Source organism: Colletes gigas, unplaced genomic scaffold, assembly GCF_013123115.1.
Source record: "Colletes gigas isolate AHSC1104 unplaced genomic scaffold, ASM1312311v1 Colletes_gigas_Sc00014, whole genome shotgun sequence".
NCBI classification, from domain to species: Eukaryota; Metazoa; Arthropoda; class Insecta; order Hymenoptera; family Colletidae; genus Colletes; species Colletes gigas.
In genome coordinates this window covers 6386757-6413614 of record NW_025106643.1, presented here as the reverse complement: position 1 = coordinate 6413614, position 26858 = coordinate 6386757, and the positions used below count along the sequence as shown (strand labels likewise).

Genomic DNA, 26858 nt, shown 5'->3' with positions numbered 1-26858 from the left:
CTCGAATTTTGTTTAATCAAATTGGTGAGACGGTATCCGTTTCAACACATATTTAACTAAGGAGCTAAAGAAATTAATTTTCAAGATTAGATGTTAAAGAAAATAAATCTAGATAGGACTCTCGAATTTTATCGAGTCTGTAAAAATTGGTTCAATGACAAATTGTGGGTAGGCTAGTTTCTAATTGTCCGTAACCACAGTTTCGTTTTTGTGGACAATTTGAAGGGTTTGGTCTAGCTGTCGACGCGTATAAAGCGGACCGAGAAAGTATCGGAACATAGTTAACCCTATCGAGTGTATTTCAGTAGGGAACGGGCGAAGGGAAGAGGGGTATTTGCAACAGTTGTAATATATGTAAATGTAAACAATTAGTCGGCGAGAGCTGGTAAACGGGTATATACCTGGAAGCGATCTTGTGACGGAGAAGGGCGCGCGTACGTTCGCCAGGTCATTAATCGACGGTCGACTGTCGAGCGGCGCACATTCGTGCGTGCACCTCGCTCCAGGAAGGTTCAGCCATCTCGTTAACGGTTTACTTCTTTCTTGTGACACGACGAAAGAGGATCGGGGCCTCGAGGAGTGCGCTCGGTTGTTTCGTAGACTGTGAAAGGCCGCTTTACCGTTCCCTTGGTTCGACGAGGGAAACGCTTCCGGTGCGGACCAACAGCTGTCATCCAACGTAGGAATACTGTTTCGAGTGGGAACGAGACTGGGTGATGTTCCGCAAAATTTAGTGAACGTCGTGCTTTCGATATCGTCGGTAGTCCGGTATCGTTAACGATGAACATTGATTTGTGACAAGCGAAAGAAAAAAACAAACGAACCGTGCAGTGAAACAAGTATCGCGAGAAGAGTTATTCGGCGAAAAGAATTCGGCAACGAGAGCAGAGAGGTAAGTTCGCAAGTAGAACGTTACCGCGGTACACGATTCGTCTTCGGGGAACAGCGCTCCGCGCATTCTTTGTCGGTCAAAACTTCCAGTCTCTCAAAACCTTTAACCGTTCGCGCGCCGCGGCTCGTTGTTTGCTTTGCGCGTGTTTTTCAAATTTCTATCCGTGTGAACAACGGATCCGTGCATCCTACGCGATACGGGTAAAAGAATCGCGAGTTTCGTAACGAAGCTGGTCGCCGGTGATCAAAATCGACACCGTTCGAAGACGCGAGCTACCCTTGAAATTTGATAAGTCCACGCGTGGTAGGGGGAAAAATGTGTTACGCTCGGGACACGGTTCATTGACAGTCGACTCGCGCATAGAGAAGTCCGGTAAGCAACGTTATTCGACGGAATCCAGATTTAAACTAGTTACCCTTGACAGCTTGCCTCGATAGAGCGGTTTCGGGTGCAGCCAAATTCCTTGAAAACTGGTTAAAGCTAAAAATATTCTTTGCTCGTCGAACGTCGTTTTTGTTTTTCGCTTTCTTTCACGTTCGATGGTGCCTTCGGGGATTCCGCATAGCGAATCGTTCGCTTGGTATCCGAGGCCCGAATAGTATTTCGTGCGACGTTCGTGCGGCAGGAAGTGCATAAAAGATACCGTGAAAACCGGTGTCGACGAGAAAGCATACGAACTATTTAATTTTGCGTTTCATTCGGCTCAAGATCACCGGAGCAAAGATCGAGTATGGTTTCATTTTTTATGCTTTACCGATTTCCCGTCGAACGTGCCAATAATGCGCGACGCTTTCTAAAACGTGTAGCCGATCTCGCCGAGATCGTGCCTCTTCGGTACGGATGGTGTGTACAGCGAGTCCTCGATTTATACGGTTAATTCGTCCTGAAAGCTTTCCTCGTAAGTCGTATCGTACAGATCTTCTTATAACACGGTACAAAAATTGCGACAGCCCTTCGGTACCGTTGTATTCTTATAGCACGTTTCTGTATAACACGACTTAATAAACTAGGACAACCCTCGTGTACGATTTCTTCCGTCACGCTGGCTTCGTTGAAATACACGGAGAACTTAACGTTTATATTACGCGATGTAAAAAATGTTACAGGTACGATAACAATTAGTTTTTTGACCGCAGTGTTCTTAAATGCAAGCAACTATTATGAGCGACTGATATTTGTTTTCACCAACGACAACTATGCCTGGGCAAATTTTATTTTTTGCTATTTTTCTTCTACTTTTTATAGTTTACAATTCATAATTTTGATATATAACCGTATTAAAAATAAAAAATAAAAAATTAGCGATGTTCGGAATGAGATAAAAGAAAACTTCGGGTGGCTTGAGATATTCAGGAATATGTACCGATATTCTTAAGATTCTTCAGAATTCTCGAAACTCGCAACTTCCTACAATATTACTAACATAGACCTTTTCGACATAGATACACTTTATACGTGTCTATTTCTATGTAAAATTTTTATGGAAAAACATAATTTTATCGCTTAAAAATAAATGATCAAAAATGCAGATTTTGTCGAAGCATTCGTAGCCCTCGAGAGTCCTCTTCGATAAAGAACTTCCCTTCGATCGTGTTTACACATTTTGACACAGGAAAGCTTCGAAACGAATTAACCGCGTCGATGAATGGATCGAGGATCGCGCCGCTGTTATTTTCTAGCAACGAAACGAAAAACGAGTGAATCTCGCCGTTCGTAATTTCGTCCTTGCTCGATAACCGTGCCCTCGCGCGGAGCACATAAAAGTGACGCGTAGCAGCGCGTAGCATTGCGGAGAACCGGTAATGACGTGAAAGTGCATTCAGGGAGAGAGGGAGCGAGCTAGCAAGCAGATCTCCGTTCCCCTGGCAGTCTTTCTCGGTTCTGGACAATCTCTCAACTCAAGAGTTGGTCAGAGAAATTGTTCTTCCACAGCCACGGCGATCAAACACTGCTTATCTAGCCGAGCGCCTCGCCCGTTTCTGTCCCCTTCCTTCTATCGAACACCTGTCGCTAGCAAACGTCCCTGTTCGACCATGATATCTCTTTGAAACAGGGTCTAAATTTTTCAGACAACAAGCGATTTGATTCGAACCGAGAATTTACGAAAGACGTCAGCGTAAAACGTTTGTTTTTATTTATAAAAAAAAATGCACTGTTTGTTTTCCTTTCTCTGCACAGGTGCGAAGAGATCGATCGACGCTAGGTTTGGGCTCGCGAGAACGAAGCAGAAGTACATGGAACTAATCTCGTTGGACAAACTGTTTCGTCTATCGGGGAGAGGGAAATTATCGGTGATATTGGGTGCAACTCGTGCGGATTGAACGTGCCTATTCAGAGACTAAACGAACGAAAGAAAGTTCAGCCCCGCGATGGTGTTCGTGCGACTGCACGCGGCAAATCTACCGAAGGATCGTTGATGGAGCAGAAAGAAATCGTTTCAACGGCTCGAGGATGACCGTCACAATGGAACACAAGCGGAAGAGCTCGTGGGACTCGAAGGTGAGACGAATGTGGCGCACTTTCCCCCTGTACGCGCTTTCCTCGTTAGATTCCCGCACGAGTTTCGCGCGGTTAATTAACCGGTTGGCCCCCGTGTGAAATTAGACGCGAAACAAAACGTAAAATCGAAGGGATGCATGATGGATGTCGACAGAAATGCATTGTGTCCGACGAAAGTGTAACGCGGCGGGTCGTTCGTAGGCGATTCTGTTCTCCGATAGAAACTTTGGGAATACCGTAGATGTGTTCGAAGAGAGTATCGTTTGGAAATAGACGTTCAAAAGAAATCGCAAGTCGATGCTTGAATTACTTTCGCCGTTCGGCTGATCGACTAACGAGCCACCATTGATTAGCGATGCAACAATGAGGTAACTGTCCCCAGCAATCATACATTGATCTTTACGTCCAGTTCATCCACGCAACAACGGAGTTACGAGTCTCCAAAGCTACCAAAACCGCTCGAGACATTTGTGCTCGGAACACAAGCGCTCAGAAGCGGTTTCCACGATTCAAGGAGGGGCAACTCGACCTCTCAGACACTTTGCATTCCGGTCGACTTGTTCGATAAAGATCATCGAAAGGCGAAGAGAAGCACGCGATGAAAGCGTGCGTGTTCCTCGATTTAGCAAATTCCCCGTGTCTCAAGCATCAACTAACGATATGTAAACAACATTACTTTGTAAAATGTCATTTCGCTTAATTTTGTCCGCGTGTCGAGTGTCGATAGACGCATTGACCTTGTTCTCCATTAACCCCGTACGGCGTACGGTGCCGAATGCCTACGCACTCGGCGGAGAACTAGGTTGACTGGAATAAAGAACGATGCGTTGGGTTGGGTTGGCCCCCATCTGCTCTCCTCTCGGTACCGTTACCTCGCCACTAGCCAGCCAATCACGCGATTGGCATTCCGCTCGAATACGCAAATGACATTTATCACGTGTCGTTCGCGACCGTTCGTGTCGACGTCGAGACGCGCACACGGGGCCCGTGCTCTCTTAAGCGAGCCTTGGATTCGTTTTTCTCGGCTGTCGCGTGCAGGGTTCGACGACAGTCTATAATTTTCGCCGCGGCGAAACAGTTTCCAGAGTTGCACCGTCGCGAGATAAAAGGGGAGCGAACGGGAGGCGAACGCGCGGGAATTCGCTCGCTGATCGGAGAAAACGATCATCGCGCTTACGGATAAGCGGTACGCCGATAACGGCTACGTTTTACGACTTTGGGTCCCTATAGTCGGGGGGGCAGACACGTGCGCTCGGCCAACCGTGTGTCGGTACACCGATAACCGATTGTAATTTAAAGCGAGCAGAACGAGTTCCTAGATGCCAGCTCTTTTGGAAAGGTGGTAGTCCAATAGACATTTGGAGTAACGGTAATAACGGTGAAGAAAGACACGAGGAACCGGGCGAGCCAATGGAACTGGGTAGATTCTTTCCGCGGGCCGTTGACACCGTTTCGTCGCGCGAGACGGACGTTCGACGCGTTCGTTTTTATCAAAGCGATCGAAAAGAATTATGCGCGACAACGCGTGGACGATCGTCGAGCGCAAACGTCGTTCGAGAACTATTCTTTCGCGGTTCCGCGATCGTCCGTTCGATTCTATTCCACCGGAACCAGAACACATCGAACGGAACTCTCTCCGTAACGAGGGGAATCGGCAACGAACTTTCACGAAAGCACCACCAATGGAAAGCACTTTTCTAACGTGCCAAGTCTTGATTTTTCTCGGCCTTGAAGTCATTGACCGTGTCCATTAACGGAAATGTTCTCGAGGCTACAACTAGTCCGAACACGTTGTAATCTCGTCGACCGATCTCCGTTTGTTTCGTCGTTTACTGACATTTAATTTAACTACGTTTAAATAGAAACGAGGATAGAACGATCGTACGTATTTTGATTATTTTATTAAAAATAATGCTGCTACTGGTAATGCATCTAGAATCTATTACTATCTTCTTTTTTTAGTGGACTCCATAATGGCGCATTATAAGGGGATGACGAGGGTTGAATAATTTCTTCTTTATATATCTGTGGATATCTACACATCGTGACAAAACTATAATGTTTTTCACAAAAAATCAACTAATTTTTTGGTTTCTCAATTAGCGTGTGTCGTTACCTATATTTTCTACAGCCTCTAACATTCTGTCAGGAAAAGATTTGTACAATTTCTTAATTTTTGTTTGTTTTATACTCCTCCACATATCCTCGATATATGTTTTTAAATTGCCTTCCTCCTGGATATATTTCTATAACCAGTATCCCCTAACAATTTCCAAGTATTAAACAGTAATACTGCAAATGAGAGAAGAAGAAATTTTCAAGTTACACAGAATTTTTCACAATTTTCACGGACCCTCTTATAGTTGCATCACGGTTGTGTGCAGGCACTGCTCGACCCTGTTCGTTATGTTTCCAACTTGGAACGTACCGTGCGAATTGCAACGTGTCACCGATTCCCATTCTCTCGTCGCGGATCATCGAGCAGTCGTCTCTCGTCGGAAAGTGTTGCCGTTCCTTTTTGCAAGGAAAGATGGAGTCTCGTGACCTTTTGGGCGCCGTTGCACGGTCGAAGAAAGATTTACTTAGTTTTACCGTCCCGTCGAAAGATTTTCGTTGCAACGGTATAATTTCACAGGCATGTGTCTCCCGTGATTTATCGCGTTCGATCGAAAGGGGTACGGGCATACATTGTGCAACCTCGGTGCATTAAACAAGCATTTCCTACGAAAACTCGAGCCAGAGACTGTTATCGAATTAGGTTGGAAGAACACAAAGGCTTCGTGCTCAAACTTTCATTCGACTTTCGTAATATACCCGCGCTATTGTTTGCCAAAGACACCCCTGGTGTCTCGATCGCGATCGCTTACGTAACACGCGAACAAAATAGCGATTTGCTTTTAGTTTCGATCGGTGGGTTCGATTCTCCGGGAATCATTAACGCCCCGCTGGGACTCTTTTCACGATTCCCATTATAGATCGTCTGTCTATTATGCATTTTACTTGTATAGTTACATAGATAGGTAATCGCATAGGGGCGATACGAACACTGAATAATCAACTATTGACCCAATTTTGGAGGGCACACCCAACTCTTACGTACAACGTAGTACGGAAATAACGGAAAACGGACTCGAAGCGAGACAATGTCTCATCAAGTGTCGCGCCGTGCGCCTCTAAGACGAGCATCATAGGTATGAGCGTAGGATGTTGTCTGGTGCCGTGAGAAAACGAAATCGACCCTGGTAGAGTTATGTACATACATATTTCGCGAATTCACTTTTACTCGGGCATTTCAGCCTGTGACCTGTAATTTCCTTCGATGCGATATCACGGGGTAACTTCGAATAGGTGTTACAAACGAGGAAAGGTAGAGTGCAAAACAAAAGGTAACGTTTACGTAATCGATCGTTTGCGCGTGTTCCGCATTGGCGCGTTAGTTAAACCGTATCGTTATTTCCACGAGCGCTCGACGATCTTTTTCATTCACCGGCTTTTTAATTTCTCACGTAACCAGATGCGCGACTAGATCCGAATCCGACCTATGCGTTGGATAAATTTAACGACCAGAACCATAGTCCCACGTTGAAAGAGAAAACCACGACCCTCCTTACTCTTCTTTACAAATTGTTTAACGCGTTTAAATCGTAATCTACGTAACTTAAAATTAGTCCTAGTACTTATTTTCGTGATCTCGCCAAAATTTACGAATCCTATTAAAATATTATTGGAAATAGGTGGTGGAATAAAAAAACAATTTGATCGATATTACTTTTAACTAAGCTTTAATATTATTTGAAACACTTGGAAGGCACGTCTGCACAGTTTGAAAGAAACATCCAGAATGAAAAGGTCAGTGACGATTTGACGAAAAATTCGTCCCGTACCCGCAGACCCAATCGGTCCTATACCTTGTCTAAACAATTCAAGGAGGGGGCACAGCTGCACCCCCTTGACTTGTATCTCGAAACGCGGAACGCAACACACGCGTCGATGGTTTTTGTCAAGGAAAGAAAACTTTCTCTTTTGGAAGAGACAAACCAACAAATATATTTAATTTTAATTGAAACGGGCCGATTATTCGCGATTATCTCAACTGTCTACAAATAAATTTATATTTAGAGATATCGTGGGACAAGATTGTACGTTTAAATGGATATAAAGAGGAAGTTTTTAACGATTCGCGGTATCGGTGAGAAAAGGTACGCCGATCCGGTCGTTCTCCGTTGGAGCGTGTGCCGAGCGTAACATTTGAACGAGGGCGTAGGCCTCTCAGTGCCGCATCGTGCATTCGCGCGAACACAGACGAGGCGTGTCGGTGTTTTGCGTCGAGCGTGCAAGTGCATGTGCATCGACGCCGGGATGATTACACGGACGCTTGCACACTTAGGTGCGCGCGTCACAGAAGATAAGCTTATTGTACTCGACGCTGAATGCAACTGCTTGGACCGCGTCCGTACGTACACGATACACGATGTAAGTGCCTACTTGCTTACATAGAAACGTATCGTGTGCCGTGTATCGTGCGATGCAAGATGAATGCACGCTCGAAATCGGCACGCAACTCGATTGGGGACCGATCGTGTGCGTTGTACCCGTGTTACGTAACGCATTACTTCGCGCGTTGCACCGATTACCATGCAACTTCAATCGTGAAACGCTTGCAATGGGGTTCCTAAATCCATACGATTCGTTTTTAATTTCCACCGAAACGCTCCGGGAACGAAAAGATAGCGCATCTTATATTTTTTAGTAATTAGAAATCTGAGTTCAGCCACCGGTTCTTTTGCTTAAACTCTAATTTATTTCATCAATGAAATTTAATTAGAAATCTGGGTTAGGTCTATAAATTGAAGAAAATAAATATTTTAATATATCAACATCGCTAATAAATAATTATTTATCTCCTTAAATTTCGCTAATAATTTTGTTTCTTTAAATGAAAATAGGATGATGAAGCTTCGTTTCATTTCATACGTATATGTCAATAAAGGTAATCTGAAAACATATGTGTAAAAGAAAGTGAACTTTTAATGTTTAACTAAGAATAATATATTAATTTAAATCCGTGCTATCTTTTTGCGAGTGTGTATAAACGTACTCCAAAAATTATACTGACAAAAGCGACGCTGTGAAACTAATTTCCAAAGGCGATATCGAGCGACGATTGATGTTTCTAATTAACGAACCTACGTAATTATCGGGACGAGAATTCCCGCAACGAAGAAATCGTCGCAACAGTATGGTCGCTTCGTATAATCTTGGTCGTTTCATTTGGCCCGTAAGACGGAAATGCGGTGATTGTTAATACAAGTCGTGCCTCGCTGAGAAATCTCGGTAATGTTGGTTCATTCGTGCCTAGACGAATCTAGGAGAGAAGGAGAAAGAACACAGGGTTCTCAACGTTTGTTGGGGCAACAGAAGAGGCATTTACAAATATATCGAGTACTTTGATCGATGTTTCTTTCGTAACGTTGAACTTCCATTTAGAGGCGTTTGGAAGTTGACTGGTTGCACTATCCCAGCACTGTTCAGGACAGGGAATAAATGCTTGAGCGCAAAACTAGTTTTAATGCTTCCTAACATAGGGTTTTCGTTTTACTTCCTCTACGTTTGCAAAGACACAGGCGTTTGAAACGATATCGTAACTACTATTGACTATTTTTACCAATTTTACTTCTATTTACAAAGTAGTTTCTTTGTTTTTTTTTTTTTAATGTTAATGGGCTAGTAATGCTCAATTATAAAATTGATAGAGGGGTATAATATAAACATTATACAATAATAACGTCAACAACAATACTTGGAATTCCCAAGCGGTCACTCATCCCAGTTCAGCTCAAATATCTCAATATATGAAAGAATGGACCACCAGCTTCAAAAGCAATAATTCATACGAAACAAGCTTTTCTCATTTAGCGAAGCGAATCAAACGTTATAATGTACTAACACTGATGGATGTAACCGTGCATTACGTTTCGTCACAGTTTCTCCAGCAACTTTCCCGCGTCGCTGTGCAAATCTATCGATTCTTTTCGACTTTCTTGATCGGGTATTTTTATTTTTTTTTTTCAGATCTCTGTGAGCACAGTAAGCACAAGAAGATTCAGCCGTGCCGGGACACCGAGCTCGATTCTTTCCTCGGACAGCGACATTCGTTTCACGAGGAAACTCGGCGGACAATATCGTTGCGGGTGCTGCGTGCTGGCTGCGTTTCTACTCTTCCTTCTGTTCTCCGGAGTCTCCATATACCTCGGCTGTAAGTGTAACGCGCCCGCGTTTACGGAATATTTGCCACGAGCTCCAAGTAGAACGTTTCCGGCGTTCCGAGTTCGTTCGTAATTAATAATCGCTCTGTTTGCCGAACGCTACGATCGCTAGACCGAGGAATTTTCGAATGCCCTCCGGTACTCGTTTAATTTCCCGCGCTTTCTCCGGTGAATTTATGTGCGATTTTCCAGGGTTTCGTCGTAAATGAAATTACGCCACGGACAACCGACGATCACGTCGGGCATGAAATTGCATGCGAAATGTATCGCGATCGTTTCGCGAGACGGACGGTTCACGGTGTCTGAATGTTTCGCGATGTGTGAAGTGTGATCGACGTCTTCCTTTGTTTTCGCGAGCGTGCTTTTTCACCGTGAACGTGTGCACTTCACCTTGAGATCGAGCTCGATCTTACGATAAACGAAGAACAGCGTGCACGATACGGCCCGGAATGCTCCGATTCGTGAGAAAATTTTTTCAAAGTAGGCCAAAAAGAAGAGAACAAATTTTGGCGGGTCAAAGCAATAAATTCTTCTTTCAAAGTCTCTATTTTTTTTTTTTTTTTGCTTAATTCACATATAAACGCAAATGAATGGAAACTACCCTTAAATGAATTTTTGTAATCGATGCAACTGCAGATTTAGAAAAGGCTGTTGACCCAGAGTTTTAGAAAATTAATGCCCGACTGTCTGTACACGAAATATTAGTAATTTCGTGTATTACCACGCCAAAGTAAAAACCAAATATCCCTACACCTTTATTCGTTTGTACGCGCGGAGGAACGAAGAGGACGATGACGTGGCCAGGGACTCATTCAGGTCTGCCGATACGCAAACATAACGGTTCGACCGAGTTACCGACTCTTTGAGGAAAACACGCTCAGGCACCGCGATCTAACATTTTGCTCGCAGACGATTCGAACGTGATTCGATAGACTTTAGCAATTCGTGGATGAACTAGTTACCGTGAGAAATGCCAACAAAGTCGGCTGGCGACTGGTAATTCTATAATTCGTACTTTAAAGAACGGAGAGAGGCAAAGGTTGAAGATGTTGCACGATCGCGTTGGTCCAGCGAGGAGAGGCCTTGAAAGTAGCAGAGCTAACGGTCTGACCGAGTTGTCGAGCCATCGTGCCTCTGACCCCACCAACGTTCGACCTTAAAGAGGGGATCCGTGTCCTTGGATCGTTTAGATTCGTCATCGTACTAACCGAATTCTCCTTTCGAAAGTATTCCGTGTTCGTAGAAATCGCGAAATCGCGCATAGATAACGTTTGACAGAGTCGAGAATCGATGTTCTTACTATTATTTTCTCTTTTTTTCTTGTTGATTCGTTCGTTTCTTTTGCATCACGTTCTATGTTACAAACGGGAGAACGGTTCGTGAACTCGAATACTACTTTCGAATAGAAACGGTCCGTCGGGTCGCGTCGGTTTCTCGTGGCGGTTAATCTACAAGCCGCAAAAAGATCGCTTGCTGTCTGCAAGAAGTTGTATCGCGGATCGAAAAAGTACGATCTCTGCGGTAGAAAAATGATTGACCAAAGGCACGGTGAAAGGTGAGTCCCGAGCTGGCTTGGCTGTAGGCGCTCGAATGGCCCGGATTTTCTCGTCACTGTTTACGTTTATTGGTACATCGAATACTGTCCGCGTCGAAAAAGTAATTACGAGAATATTTCACGAGTATGTTTTTTGGCTTTGCATCGTCGGTACCTTACAAGGCGAATGTGCTTCTTTTTCTCTGTAATTTCACTCTATCTTCAAGCGTGTCTCTATAATTATTTTGCAAAATTTTATAAACGATCACATTTCCGCTATGCAATTTTATTTTGTTGTACTAGAGGGTTTATCCCGTTCATAAATTAATTAATGTTACACGATTTTTAACGCGACCTGTTCTTTAATTCAATTTATTTGTTAAACTGTATCCAAGAATATAACGAAATACATTCTTCATAGATTTTGCATATATTTTCCGTAATAGCGTATGTCATAAATGCATAAATACTACAGGTTGATAACACGCGTGACCACTTGTATCGTTTGTTTGATAACGTATGTTTGTTATGCTTTCAGACACGTTCCTAACATCGGATCCTCCAGGCGACCAGATCTTCTTGGCGACTTTCCGCGTTACCGAAGGAGACTCGTTCGCTTCGGAACTAGCAGATCCCTCTACCGAAGCCTTTCGAATACGATCGCGGGAGTATAGAGATCGGCTGAATCTTATCTTTCGTCGCAGCTGGCTGAAAATCTCCTTCATTGCCGCGGAGGTATTAGCGCTCGATGGGTAAGTGGTTGAAAAATTAACGACAACAGGATAAGGACAAAGTATGGCTCTTCACGGGAGATATCGTTGAAAGTTGAGATATCTCTTCTGAAATGATCACGACTCGAGAGAAATCCCTTTGGGTCTACCGGCGACATTGAAACGGCTTTCTCGTGATTTCACGACACGTGTTCCTTTAACCGTGATACGCGATACACTGATATAACTCGTATTAAGATATCCAATGACCGATATAAGAGGAGACTCTAACATCTCGAGCCCTCCTCCACATAGACTAAACAAATCTATCATCTGAATTTTAATCCCTACAAATATTAGACACTTCATATTATAAATTGAACGTACGCGAAATGTAAGCAATCGAAGAAGCCAATTTACTATTTATTAATAAGGATTTTATCGTTGAATTACCCATTTTATAAAAATGAAAACTAAAAAACATTTTATATATTATTAAATATCAACCCTCAACCACCCATCGTTAATCGTACATCGTTGATTAATTGTGCAGATCGGAGGCTGACGATTTGGTCGTGCACTTTGACGTCCGATTCGATCCACGTTACCAGACCATTACCACCGCCGACATTGTAGACATTCTGTCGCGAGAAATAAATCCCGAAACCTCTAGGTACTTGACGAACCTGACGATCGACTCGCAGAGTCTCGAGGTTCAAGAAAGCATAAAAGCGCTGACCGCTCAGGTCAGTTTGCAAACGACCGTTTCGACGCCCCCGCCGACGACCGCGGCACCGCCTCCTAGAAGATGCAGCGAAGTGGATCTCTCCTATTGTAAACATCTTCCTTACAACGTCACGTCTTATCCAAACATATTGGGACATCGTTCCTTGGCCGACGTGGAAGAAGACGTGATCGCTTTCAGGTGCATATTATCACGATTTGTTGACGTTTCTGGAACCCGATCTTTACGTAAACGAAATTCGTTTGCAGTTTGCGTTTGAAAACTCGATTCCATTTATCGTTACGAACATTCTTCTGGGTGTAACCGCGTAATTACGAATCCGCGTAATCCGAGATCTTGTAACTCGAATACTCACTCGCGTTTCACGCGCGTTATCCGACAGGGAACTGGTCGACGCGGAATGTTACCGATTGGCGTACGATTTTGTATGCCAAGTTCTGCAACCGGCGTGCGTACCAAGCCAACCGGAAGACCTACTACAGTTACCGTGCCGAAGCTTCTGTCGAGAATTCTGGAGCGGATGCGGCAGTCGACTTCCCGAAAGAATCAAGAGGCTGTTGGACTGCTCGAATTTTCCAGAGTACGCGGACCAAGGTGGCTGCAGGGCAAAACCAGGTAAGCGATCGCAACGTACGCGGAAATAATAAGCGTTTGAAGAGCGTGGGCGTTCAAATCGAACCCCTGATCGCGGGTTCATGTAATTACGAAACGAATATTGTTGTAGGATGCGTGCAAGCGCTTCAAGCGAAGGCATTGTCACCGAGAATCTGCGACGGCGTGATCGACTGCCCTGACCTTTCGGACGAGAAAAATTGCGCTTATTGTCGCGACGGTCATATGCATTGCGGCGTAGGCAGAACATGCATTCCGCGCACCAAGAGATGCGATGGAAAAATGGACTGCGCGAATGGCAGCGACGAAAAGGATTGCCGTAAGTTAACTGGAGAACCGAAGAAATGCTTACGATCGGAATTTTTGAAGAATATTATTTCAATATTGGTCAAATCTTTATATCACGTAAGCTAATGATTAATAGCATTGCTATAAGAATATAAACACTTCAGTTTGGGAAGTAATATCCGACACAATGGTAGCAACTCATAATAAAATTATACTGATCGCTGTGAACTCTAATAAATGTTTAGAAACAAGCTGTCATTTAAATTACTATTTATATAAAGTCTATTGTATTTGTTTGCATTTGAGGAATGCCTCTGGTCAATCTCGTCTCGAATAGTTATATAGTTTCGTTTGAACCTACTTCATTGTCTCATAAAGTGTAAAAATTCACAATCAGTTTATGGCTATTTGAATTATTCGGTGTGTAAATAGCATTCTAGCGTTTTTCTCATTTTTTAATCTTTTATATTCTTCAGTGTCCTTAGCGCCAAGCATTCGAGCCATCAAATCTCAACCATCGGACACTCCGCATGCAGCAAAGTACAACAGCGAGGGCTTCGTAGTGTTCAACGAGAAAGGTAGCATCGGTAAACTATGCACCGCAAACCTAAATGCAACACTGCCCGAAACAGAAGTTGAAAACGTTCTTCAAACCGCCGCCAGTTCCCTGTGCAATTTGCTGACGTACATGTAAGTATTTCTACACTTCATTAGACCGACTATTCTCACACGTTTATAATATCAACGATCAGTTTTATTTGAATTTATATGAAACACAGTAAATTGTGCTAAAACTGTAAAGTGTCAATGTACCTAGAACATGCAAATCATTTTGAGCCAACGTTACCCTAGTTCGTTCTGCGCAGAGGCGTGAAATCTGTGGAAATAAGAATCGACGACGAAGAGGACGTACAGTACGTGCACATGGAGGATCCGTCAGCCACGGAAATCACTTTTGTCAGGGCGTCCTGTCCAAGCAAAGAAGTTATGTACATCCGTTGCTCTGAACTTGGTACGTGAAACTGTCGTAATGCCTGGTAATTACTGGAAAATTTTATTGTCAAGACGAAGACTCTCTACTGAGCACAACCAGGACCGTGGACACGTAAACGTCATATTGCAAGAGCGCCAACAAGAGCCCCTAAAATTAAACAAAATAAAACTAGCTATTTTAACGTTTCACCATCCGTACAATACTACAAGAATTCGTAATCAAAATTTACCGAAATCGATTCTTAAACTTGAATTCTAAAAACATATGTGACAATAAATATGTCACTCTTATTTTGGATACTCTAAAATTATGTGAATATTATTAATCGTGATTTCTGCTTAGAGTGCGGCATGCAGTCGTTACGCGGAAAGAGTGGTACGCGGGGTCTCAGTAAAATGGCGGAGCCAGGCGATTGGCCCTGGCACGTGGCTCTGTTCAAGGAAGATGTACATGTATGCGACGCAACTCTCATTGCAGAAAATTGGTTAATCACCACAGCGTCCTGTTTTCAGGGGTAAATTTCTCTGATACTCGCATTTACTATTTGGTGAATTTTATTTCTGAATAACGAATACAAATGTTAAATTTATCGGTAAATCACTGTTAATTAAACAACTAAAGCGATAACTAACTTTAAAATGAATCTGAAATCGTAATCCGCTGTTCAAAAATCAGTTTAACAATTGTCGTCATCTCTAACAATTCATTGAGCTATCGTTCTATGATTTCAGTCAATCGAAAGCAGAATGGTCCGCGAGAATGGGTACCGTTCGACTTTCGAGCACCTCGCCTTGGCAACAAGAACGCAGAATCGTCGGCATGACCAAATCGCCGGTAGAAGGGAGCACTACGGTATTATTGAAGCTGGATCGACCTTTGACCACGTTCTCCGATTTCGTTAGGCCGGTTTGCCTACCATCGAGTCAAGATCCACCGGCGAACGCGTCTCACTGCAACACTCTAGGCTGGGCGAGAAATCGTAAGGATTAATTTCTCGCTTTCCTCGGTCAATCGATACGCGCGTTACACGCGATCCTTCCATTCGAACTTTTAACGCGTGTCGGAACCTCAAGGTTTAGTTACATAAGAACGTAATTATGCGTGTCGTTTCCGCGCGCGCGAAATATCTGCACATTGCGTCTACCTCAAAGGGATGTTAGATCGCGACTGCTTACACAATCTCGACGAAGGCAACTTTCTCGATCTTAAATCGAGACGAATATCCTTGAAGTCGTTATAAATAGACGCTTAGCGCGGGAGTCCGTGGAAAATACTATTACTCGATACGACAATGCAGATTGTTACGTCTGTTATGTAATCATCGGGTTCGACGGATACATTAATTAGACGATGGGATGTTTCTTAGGGATGTTTGATTTCGAATCGTTTTTCTAGAAAATAAAATTGGGAATAGAATTTATTTTTTATAAGTTGAGATTTCGTTTAATGGTCTTCTCTCATGAAGAAATTTTTTTTAAGGCGATTTGCTCCAGAGGGTACAGCTTAGACGCAGCGCGATGGAGAAATGCGAAAACATTAGTATTGCGTCAGTGAATAGCATTTGCACGGAACCTGCCTACTCCACCGACGATTGTAGCGTAAGTGTATTGAAAAAAAATATATTCATATTTCAACCCTTCTCTATGTAGTGTAAATAGACTCAAAGGTTACAAATGATTCTTAAAATGAACGTGATTCGTAAGTTGAACATTTCTATCCTCCCCTCCCCCTCCCCAACCTGGGGGATTCCCCTTAGAGCTCATTGTCAGTAAAGCGTGAAACAGGCAAGATCTCGCGAACAAAAGTGATTTTCACACATAGAAAGACTTATTGTAATCATTGTCTTCTGTCCATAGGAAGAAGAGGTCGCCGGTAGTCCTATGTTATGTCTTCAATCGGACGGTCGCAGATGGTCTCTGACAGGTGTCGGTAGCTGGCGAATAGCTTGCTCGAAAGTCGGCGTTGAAAGGCCACGATTGTACGACAAAGTTTCGTCGAACATCGCTTGGATAAAGTCAACGATCGAGTGATTGCTTCACACGAAATTATCGTTGCACAAATTTTCCACGTGAACTTTCTGTTCATAATTTGTGGTGTAGATTGCTCGCCCATGCGACTGTAAAGTACACAAACATTGTAAATTACCGCGTTTAGCGCGTTGCGTTGCCGTGGCATATAGTTTTTATTTTGATTCGTGCGAATCGAATGTAATTAAAGTTTGTCAGACATTCATTGTTGTATCATTATTCGTGTAATATATACGTGTATTATACGAATATATAAGAACGTTGTACAAAGAAGTGTTTCATTAAAGACTAAGGGTTCGAGAATTTTACCGATTTATTTCCGTACGTCGCAGGGATAACGATAATCTATCGAGCATATTGAGAAACAGGGCATGAAATCTGGACATTGAACTTTCTGTTCGCACGGTGGATCATTCTCGTTAGTAGTGCGTTTCTGTTCTACGTGACAACTGTAGTTTTCTTTATACGATCGTGTTCCCGTTCACCGTCGTTATATAAGTAAGTATAGACATTTTACAAGTTCAGATTCACCGCTGGCGTATTGCAAGTATCTTTAGTGGTATTGCGAAGGACGTACTGCGCAAACTCCGTCAACGATGGTGGGGAGGTTTCGTGTAGAGTTACTTAATAAATGCTCAACACTCGCGTACCGGCCGTTGGTTCGGCGAATGCGTTGACAGAACGTATGCCGTAGTGTAAACACACATTGGATATCGGAGCCGGCTTATTGGAATCAGAGTCATGGTAAGGATTATTACGTATTATACTGATTCGAAGTTTCGTTTCCAACGGCCAATTTCGTCCCAGATGCAAATAACATTACGTAATTATACAATGCCATTCAATCTTGGGCATTTGAAGGGCGTCGCGTGTCATGTCAGCACAAACTGTACGCGTCGTATTATAACTTAAGACTTTTATCTTTCTCAAAAACGTGTTTCGAAATAACATCTTTATTATTTGCACAAAATCAACCACGATAATCACCTTCCTGATAAGGGATTCCAATTTCGAAATACGTCATATTTAATAAAACCCAATGATACTAGCTTATACGTGAAATTTCTCTTTCTTTCTTTTTTTTACTTTTTTTTTTATTAATTATACAATTCTTAAATCTTCGATCAGTTTCTACTACGGACGGTACATTCTACTCGATGTGTTTCTAAACCGGTTCCCATTCGGGAATCGTCGTCTGCGAAGGAATCAAAAGGATCGGATCTCTCGGACGTGGCAAGAATCGACGAAATCCTGGACCATCCGATCGATCTGTTCAGAATCTGGCACGACGAAGCACGGAAATACAACCCAAAGATGCCGGACGCCTGTTGCTTGGCGACTGTTTCAAAGTCGGTGCACGATCGATCGACGCTTTGAATGCACGGCCTGCTGACTCTTTAACGAAAGGACCTTTCTTTCAGAGACTGTAAGGTGTCAGCGAGGAACGTTGTTCTTCGAGAGTTCGATAATGATGGCTTCGTGATCGTAACGGATCGTCGCAGTAAAAAAGTCGACAATATAGTAAACAATTTTTTTTTTTGATTGAAAATCGACTTTTACTACTGTCCTTATTTCACTGACGATGTTTGATGTTTATAGGAAAATGTTCCTCAAGTCGCCATGTGTTATCTGTGGCTTTACGTGAACGAAGAAGAACAGAATATCTCGAAACAGGTGTGTACTAAAGTTGACAGTTCGTAATAATCTACTGTGTTATTAGATTCATACGTGTGCATGTAGGTCAGAGTGGAAGGGACCATGAAAAGGTTGAAGAAGGAAGAATTTCAGCATCTGTACGACAGGGAACCATTGTATTGCAAAATTCGATCTCACTTATGCAATCAAGGACAAGAAGTAAATTGGGAGGAACTAAAGCAACGACACGACGAAATAGTAGATTCAGTTCGTAGAAACGAAAATAATTTACCAATACCGGATCATTTGTATGTCTATTTTAATCGTAAAAGCGCGAGAACGATTTCGAATTTATTGGATTTAAATAATGTTTCAGCATTGGCTATAAATTACTCCCGACGATGATGGAGTTTTATTTCGCAAGGGATCACCTTATAGCCGATCGAATAATCTACCGGAAAGGAGACTCGAACGATTTGTGGGAATATCATCGAATAGCTGCATAATGTATAATATCGATTACGGAGATTATCGATTGTCATATTTCTTCCACGAATTTTATTCGCTGAGTAGCTAGAAAATTTAAAAACAATTGAATATATATTCTGAGCGCCGAATTTGTGTACAATATACTATTTTTATAACCGTAGAAAAGTCTTTCTTTCTTTATATCGTGTACAGGGTTGCTATTGTTAACAATTTTATCCGATATTTAAAGAAATTATTTTAAATTCGAAGTCCTTTATTGCAAGTAACACCGATAACCAATATTTCATCACGAGGAGGTTGCTACGAGTAGAGACCCGAAAGAAGATAGGTCGAATCCACGTTCCATAGATCCATTATATTGACACTTTAGATTACTAAATTTAGGAGATAGGAGGAATCGAAGTTTCGTTGATCGCCACGTTTAGTTCTACCAAGCAAGTTTTTTGATACAAAGAAAACTAGTTTCCAAACGACTGTAATAAAAATTATTTCTCCTGAGCATTTTGCCGTTGAGTGCGAAGCTTTTATACATAGATTAAATCCAAGTTTGTCAAAAAATTGTTCTTATTTCTGTTGTTTCACGAATACCTACAAAGAAGTATTAGACAACATTTCCGTAGAGCGTCAAACAAATTTATTAAAAATCAAAAACGAATGTTTAAGAAAAATCGACAGGGGGTAGGCGCTGGAAACATTATTTTCGGTTGAGGGGGTCAATTACAATCATTTTTTATGAATAGACATACCCCCGAAAACCTACACACTTTCGAGAAAGAAATTCTTTACCGAAAATATAAGAACTAAAACTAAATGTAGCCAGAGTTACGATTTGATAAACGATCAAAGTATTGATAGCTTTGGATCTGCTGAAGAAGCTATACAAGGTGTTATAATTTACATGAGCGATTCTTGAGGCCAAAATAAGACGAAAATCAAGAATACCAATTAGTTGATGGAGGCTTCGTTACAAAGTTATTAACGTTTAAAGTTCCGCCTCTAGAATGGCAACCCGCTAACAGCTGCGTTCGCGCGGAAGGTTGTAGCAGGCCAGCTGGTTCTCACGAAGCATGAAAAATTCTACTTACCGACGTTATCGACAACCTTAGATTTTTGTCCACTTATGGGAACGCGAACACCTTACGTTGAATAAGATTCAACCTGTCTTATGAAAATCCAGAAGGGCATATCAAAATTCGCCCGACAAGATTTTTACAGAAAAAGGGTGAATTATTTACGCTTACGATTCTGAAGTCAGGATACTTTTGCATTACTCAAATTAGTTATGAACCATATGATACATTGAGTCTTGATTCTCAAAATTGGGATCTGGAAAAGCAAACGCGAAAAGTTCTATCGTTCGCAACTCTAAATGGAACTATACAATTAATGCAAATTATTTAGTACTTTAACTTGAGAAAGAACCGCGAATAATTCGTACTTTCCAACTCAGATACAATTACACATAACTGCAGTCTGTTTGCATCACACTAATTCAGTAAATAGTTTTTCAACTTACCGCCATGCATAAGATTAAAGGGGTAGACACGGCACGTGACCTCGCCGATTCGGCAGGTCGGTATTACAGCAGCTATTCTCTGCCACAGACGAGATATATGAATAGACGTTTCACCTTATGGACTTTCGCGGCCGAATCTGACTGTCATACCGACCTGAAAATTCGTAGCTGATTTTAGCGGCCTCTTCTCATGGATGGCGGTTAGTTGAGAAACTAGGCACTGAATTAGTATTGATGGGCAGCCAGCTGAGTGTGTACGTAAATACATGTGAGTTGATTATGGGAGGGATTGGAAAAGACAGTGGAGTATTATCAGACGGCAGACCCGTGCCGAAAGGGAACTGCCCCACCACTCACACACACTAATGCCAACCACCTTGTATATGAGTTCTGGCGTTTCGTATAGCTTCGTAGATTCGAGAAAGGCGGCGAATGTCAGTCTATCCTTCTTGCTCTCAACACAGCTGAAATTCGATCTCGCATATTCTCGAGCCGAGATTCTCGACTGCCTAGGCATTTTTGACTTTCCGACCTGTGTAGTCATATACAATGTATAAGCAATATACCATAATGAAGAAAAAATTACAAAAATTTGTTTTTACGGAAATACACGTTTTAAAAAGATAATATTTTATGAACATATTTTAACCCTTTGCACTCGGTTGTCCCCTCTGAGGGGACATGAAAGTTTATTAGTGATTAAGGAGAATGAACTGATTTCACCGCAATTTTTTAAGAAACACATGTTTTCCTGTACTTTCCTATTAAAATGGGAAATATTCTATTAAAATGAGAAATATATCAGCCGTTTTTACGTTGGGAGTGGAAGGATTGTCGATGATGGTCAGAGGCGTATGGTCGGATTCAAACACGTGGACAATAAACGTAACTATATAAACTATATTATTTAATGTTTACTAAAATTATTTAACATAAAGAACATAAAACGTAAACGTAAAAAACTATAAACGTAAAATCGAAACTTCATTCAAAGTCGAACCATTCCTATTGCTATCTTCGTTATAATCTAAATAAATTAACGTTCTTTGTCGGACAATAGAATGAATAATAAGCTACATATTCCAAATGTAGGTCAAAGAAACCGGGACTGCATTATTTGTTCCGACAGGAAAACACCAGGAGAAAGACGTCAAACAACATTTTATTGTGAAACATGTATAAATCAACCTGCTATGTATATTGGGAATTGTTTCAGAATTTACCATACCATAGAAAATTATGAGAAATAAATTTTTATTTTGTATTGTAAATATGTGTTCTTCAATGTCCATAAATACATATAAACCAAATTTCAACACAATGCCTTACTTGGTTCCAAAGTTGTACCATATAATATCACGACTCAAGGGTTTTCGTTTTCGCGAGAAAGTAGCGTCGAGTTGCTGATAGCTAACGTCCGAAAAGGTGCCGAGTGCAAAGGGTTAACTATTAAAAAGACATTTTTTTACTACGCTTATGGACGTGCGTTCATATATTTATACTATTAATACGATTGAGTCTAAACAACCAAATGAATTTCAATGTAATTTTACATTAAGTTTTGTGTTCTCATTTCAAGGTTTGATACACGTTATTTGTAAGAAATTTAAAAAATGTAAAGTAATAAAATTATAATTATAATCGACACATTATACATTATTTGTCGTCGGTTGTCATGCCGGCTAATACAAACAAGAGAAAAAAGCAACGATCGTGGACTGATGCAATATAGAGCCACAGATATGTACATATAGACAGAATTCATTGTAGTAGTAGCGATATTTTTGAAGAAAATCTCGGAAACTAAGGCCGAGCGGCGGTTATACAGGGTGTTCGGCCACCTCTAGCAAAAATTTTAATGAACGATAGTAGAGGCCAAAATAAGACGAAAATCAAGAATACTAATTTGTTGATGGAAGCTTCGTTAAAAAGTTATTAACAATTAAATTCAAAAATTTCAAATCGTTCTGGAAAAATTATTTTCGGTTGCGGGGGTCAACTACAATCATTTTTGGTGAGTACACATACCTCCGAAATCCTATCTACTTTCGAGAAAAAAAATCGAGTAGGTGCTGAAATTTTTCGGCGAAAAAAAATTTTTCAAATCGTTTTAAAAAAATTATTTTCGGTTGCGGGGATCAATTACAATCATTTTTTATCATTACATATACCTCCGAAATCGTACGCACTTTCGAGAAAAAAATTCCTTACTGAAAATCCAATTAGGTGCCTAAATTTTTCAACGGAGAAAAAAAATTGCAAATCGTTGTGGAAAAATTATTTTCGGTTGCGGGGGTCAATTACAATCAGTTTTTGTCATTAGAAATACCCACGAAATCCTGCCCACTTTCGAGAAAAAAAATAGAGAAGGTGTGAAATTATTCGAGAAAATTAAAAATTGCAAATCGTTGTGGAAAAATTATTTTCGGTTGTAGGGTTCAATTATAGTCATTTTTGGTGAATAGACATACCCCCGAAATCTTGCGCATTTTCGAGAAAAAAATTCAGTAAGAGCGGCACTTTAAACGTTAATAACTTTTTAACGAAGCTTCCACCAACAAATTAGTATTCTTGATTTTCGTCTTATTTTGGCCTCTACTATCGCTCATTAAAATTTTTGCTAGAGGTGGCCGAACACCCTGTATGTATAGGAAAAAGTTGCTCAAAATGTTGATTTCTACAACATATTCAAATATCATCGAAATCGGTGAGACCCGGCCTTTTCTAAATAATTACCTCATTTTCTTTCAATAATTCTCCATTGCAAAAATTCTACAGTATTCTTACATTTTTTATATTTTAAAATTTTCCCATGTTATTAGAAAGTAGATATACAACGAAAGTTATACAATTTATAGTTCCTAGCATGTATAACATGTATATGTATATAACGCATGGTCGCTTCGTATGGAAAGTCAATGAATCTTCAAAAAGCGCCCAGGTCCGATTTCGAGAAATGTAAGGTCTGTCGGTCACGATGGCTTTTGTCGTTTACTGACGATTCGAACGGTTGGCGATGCCAGGCTTGCTTTCGAGAAATGTAAACGACGTCAGCGATGCAAGAGCGAGAAGGAAAGCGAGTATCAGCCTGTTCTTCTCGGCTCTTCCGAAACTCAACGAGCTCACGTACACGCAATTGAGCATAGTGTGCGAAAGCGAGGAATGAGGAGTTTCCGGGGCCCCGATGCACAGTCTGATTAAACTGATTTCGAGTCGCAAATACGTTTCTGCCGAGTTATTTTTTTAATAAATGATGTATTACAATTTAAAATAAAAAATAGAGAATTTGCGGTGTACGTATCAATGAAATACATCCTTATGAATTTTAATAATCTTGAAATTTTTAAATACTCTTAATCGATTGATTTCTCCAATGAAATTAATCGATTAATGTCCAATGATGGACCCTACAGCTTTAATTCCGTTAAAAAATAATAAAATTTATGTAATTTTATTTTCTGTCTCACTTCCTCTTGTGTTAATTTCTGAATCTGTTGATAACGTTGCGAGTGACACGAAAATGGTAATGGGGTCCCGGGACCCCAGAAACTCCGGCCGAAAAATTACATTACGTGAAACGTCTATTCATATATCTCGTCTGTGTCTCTGCACAGAAATGGCAATATCGGCAGATGCGCGGCTGCCTGAAGTAACGCGAGGAAGCTGCTTGCTATTGCAATATACCATTCTGAATATACAGGGTGGGACATTTTAAACAGGTCACCTGAATAACTCGCTTGTTTTTAAAGACAGGAGAAAATGCATTAGACCATCTTACTTGGTATCGGGGGGCTCATAATCTGGTATTACCAATTTTTTCTGTAGGTGGAGGCGTCAAGGAGATATGAAGGTCAATTCTGTTTTTGTAAATGGAACGGTATTTTTTTACTTACATTCTGATAGAGTGTTTCAAGGCGAATACAATGACCTATTATTAAGGTCATTCAAGGTCAACCCAAAGTCAACTGCAATAGAAAATAAATTGTCTCAAAGTACTCTTCGAACACTTGTGTATCACGTGTGTGTATTACGTGACATGGGTCACAAAAGATAAGCAAACATTCAATCACATTGTACGTTTATCTGTATCCTCAAACATTATTGGTAATTTGACTACCGACTAGAATACAGCTTCGTAATATTTATTCAGTCTAAGTGTTCAGTTTTCTAAAATGCGTTACACGATAGCAGAGAAAGTAGAAATGGTTCTTATTTATGGTGAATGTCATAGAATTATGAGGGAAGCGGTACGTGTGTATGGTGAAAGATTTCCCGATCGTAATAATAGACCTTCCACTTTCTGTCTTTACAAACATTATAAAAAAGTTTCAAAAAACTGGAACTGTGAATAATAAAACACGTAATCTTGCCAAACGAGCAACTGATGATGACTTTGATACTGTTACTACAAGTGTTCAAAATGGCGACCTTGAACATGGATACATAGTCTAAATCGTTGCAATACTGATTACACTGCCTGGCAAATTTCATTTGTATCTATTACAGAGCAAGCTCTTCTTATACGTTCTTGCATGTCAAGTTTGGTAGTTGGTTTTTCGCGGAACACTTCCGCCTTTAATTTTCCCCACAAATAAAAATCGAGAGGTATCAAGTCTGGGGATCGTGCCAGCCATTTGTTACTTCCTGATCGACCCATCCAACAATCTCCAAATTTTCTATTTAGAAATTCTGTACCATTGCGTGCTGAATGAGCAGGACATCCGTCTTGCTGGAACCACACGGATTGTCGTATGTCCAGTGAAGTGTCTTCTAACAATTCTGCAAAACGTCTTCTAAGATTCTCTGGTACTTAATACTATTTAGAGTGCCATCAATAAAATATGGATCAATTATTTTATTATGAAGAAGGCCGCACCAGACCTTTACAGACCAAGGTCTCTGTTTGTCAACTGCTCTCAACCATCGTGGATTATCTACTGACCAGTAATGCATGTTGTGACGGTTAATTGCTCCATGGTTTGTAAATGTGGCCTCATCGGTAAATAACAGTTTACTCGAGAACATTTCATCGTCTTGTAGTTTTCGTAAGCCCCATTCACTAAATTGTAAACGTTTTGTATAATCATTTTCAGTTAATTGTTGATGAAGTGATATGTGGAACGGATGAAATTCATTAATGTGTAATATTCGTAAAATACTTCGTCGACTGATCCCACTTTCGCGTTCCAGTTGTCTTGTACTAACATGTGAATCTCGTATTACAGCTGCTACAATATTTATCGAGTTTCCATCATCAGTTGCTCGTTTGGCAAGATTACGTGTTTTGTTATTCACAGTTCCAGTTTTTTGGAACTTTTTTATAATGTTTGTAAAGACAGAAAGTGGAAGGTCTATTATTACGATCGGGAAATCTTTCACCATACACACGTACCACTTCCCTCATAATTCTATGACATTCACCATAAATAAGAACCATTTCTACTTTCTCTGCTATCGTGTAACGCATTTTAGAAAACTGAACACTTAGACTGAATAAATATTACGAAGCTGTATTCTAGTCGGTAGTCAAATTACCAATAATGTTTGAGGATACAGATAAACGTACAATGTGATTGAATGTGTGGCGGCCAAGGCACCACATACGCCTTAGCCGTTCGAAGCCGCTACAATGTATGGTTGCACACGAGACGATGGTTGCACACGAGACGATGGTTGCACACGAGACGACCAGAGCCGCGTGAGCCGAAAAGCCGTTGTCGTCGTCTCTGACCGTCTTTTGTTTTTGAAGGCCTCTTGGTACGGTGGCGATGATCGTACCAGAGAGTCGAGCGTAACCCGCACCACGAGTCACGTCGTTGTACGACAGCAACAATACAATTGTGCGGAACGGAACAGAGCGGAGTCATTATCTTCCCGATCCCACAAATGTTTGCTTATCTTTTGTGACCCATGTCACGTAATACACACACGTGATACACAAGTATTCGAAAAGTACTCCTTGACAATTTATTTTCTATTGTAATTGACTTTGAGTGACCTTGAATGACCTTAATAATAGGTCATTGTATTCGCCTTGAAACACTCTATCAGAATGTAAGTAAAAAAATATACTGTTCCATTTAAAAAAACAAAGTTGACCTTCATATCTCCTTGACGCCTCTACCTACAGAAAAATTGGTAATACCAGATTATGAGCCCCCCGATACCAAGTAAGATTATCTAATGCATTTTCTCCTATCTTCAAAAACAAGCGAGTTATTCAGGTGACCTGTTTAAAATGCCCCAACCTGTATAAAGAAACGCTCAACTATTGTATACGAAACAATGCTGGTAGTCGGAATGTAAAAAGCGGATTGTACATTTTCAATTAGTTGAAATATGGTTACAGTGCAAAATATTACGTTACAATAACAAATTATAAGTGAGAATAAAGGACAGATGAGAGGATGTTACAGCAAATTGAAATTTGTTACATTAGACAGTTTTTTATTAGGAAAACACAAGCAGAACATGAAAGTTATGCGCTTGTCGTAACATAAATAAACGTGTGATACAGAAAGTAGTTATCGAACGCACATTATAATATATAAGATTATGTCAAGATTATGTTATGATAAGATCATCTATGAAATATGTAACATATAATACCACATCTGTTGAAATAACGTGTTGTACGTCTTGCTTTCATCT

The 26858-nt window shown here is 41.0% G+C and overlaps 2 protein-coding genes across 2 annotated transcripts; both read left to right on the top strand.

Moving 5' to 3' along the window:
- The first annotated feature begins 3262 nt into the window (after positions 1-3262).
- Positions 3263-16707, top strand: LOC122399590 (atrial natriuretic peptide-converting enzyme). Its single transcript, XM_043400379.1, has 12 exons — positions 3263-3391; positions 9464-9647; positions 11730-11943; positions 12455-12826; positions 13029-13261; positions 13371-13577; positions 14023-14236; positions 14413-14558; positions 14883-15054; positions 15272-15519; positions 16020-16138; positions 16397-16707. The coding sequence occupies exons 1-12, from the start codon at positions 3344-3346 to the stop codon at positions 16568-16570; spliced, it is 2331 nt and encodes a 776-aa protein (XP_043256314.1). The 5' UTR covers positions 3263-3343; the 3' UTR covers positions 16571-16707.
- A 510-nt stretch (positions 16708-17217) lies between these two features.
- Positions 17218-18810, top strand: LOC122399607 (pyridoxine/pyridoxamine 5'-phosphate oxidase). The gene is made up of 6 exons (XM_043400402.1): positions 17218-17311; positions 17696-17916; positions 17989-18088; positions 18167-18241; positions 18308-18510; positions 18579-18810. Exons 1-6 carry the CDS (start codon positions 17309-17311, stop codon positions 18706-18708), a joined length of 732 nt encoding a protein of 243 aa, XP_043256337.1. The 5' UTR covers positions 17218-17308; the 3' UTR covers positions 18709-18810.
- Positions 18811-26858: the final 8048 nt, after the last annotated feature.

Bases quoted from the DNA above. Each gene is read 5' to 3' on its own strand.
- LOC122399590 (XM_043400379.1), top strand. From the start codon at position 3,344: ATGACCGTCACAATGGAACACAAGCGGAAGAGCTCGTGGGACTCGAAG. The intron at 9,648-11,729 runs GTAAGTGTAACG...TTATGCTTTCAG, and splicing joins AGTCTCCATATACCTCGGCT to ACACGTTCCTAACATCGGAT. The intron at 16,139-16,396 runs GTAAGTGTATTG...TTCTGTCCATAG, and splicing joins ACTCCACCGACGATTGTAGC to GAAGAAGAGGTCGCCGGTAG.
- LOC122399607 (XM_043400402.1), top strand. The intron at 17,917-17,988 runs GTCGGTGCACGA...CCTTTCTTTCAG, and splicing joins TGCTTGGCGACTGTTTCAAA to AGACTGTAAGGTGTCAGCGA. The intron at 18,511-18,578 runs GTATGTCTATTT...ATAATGTTTCAG, and splicing joins TTACCAATACCGGATCATTT to CATTGGCTATAAATTACTCC.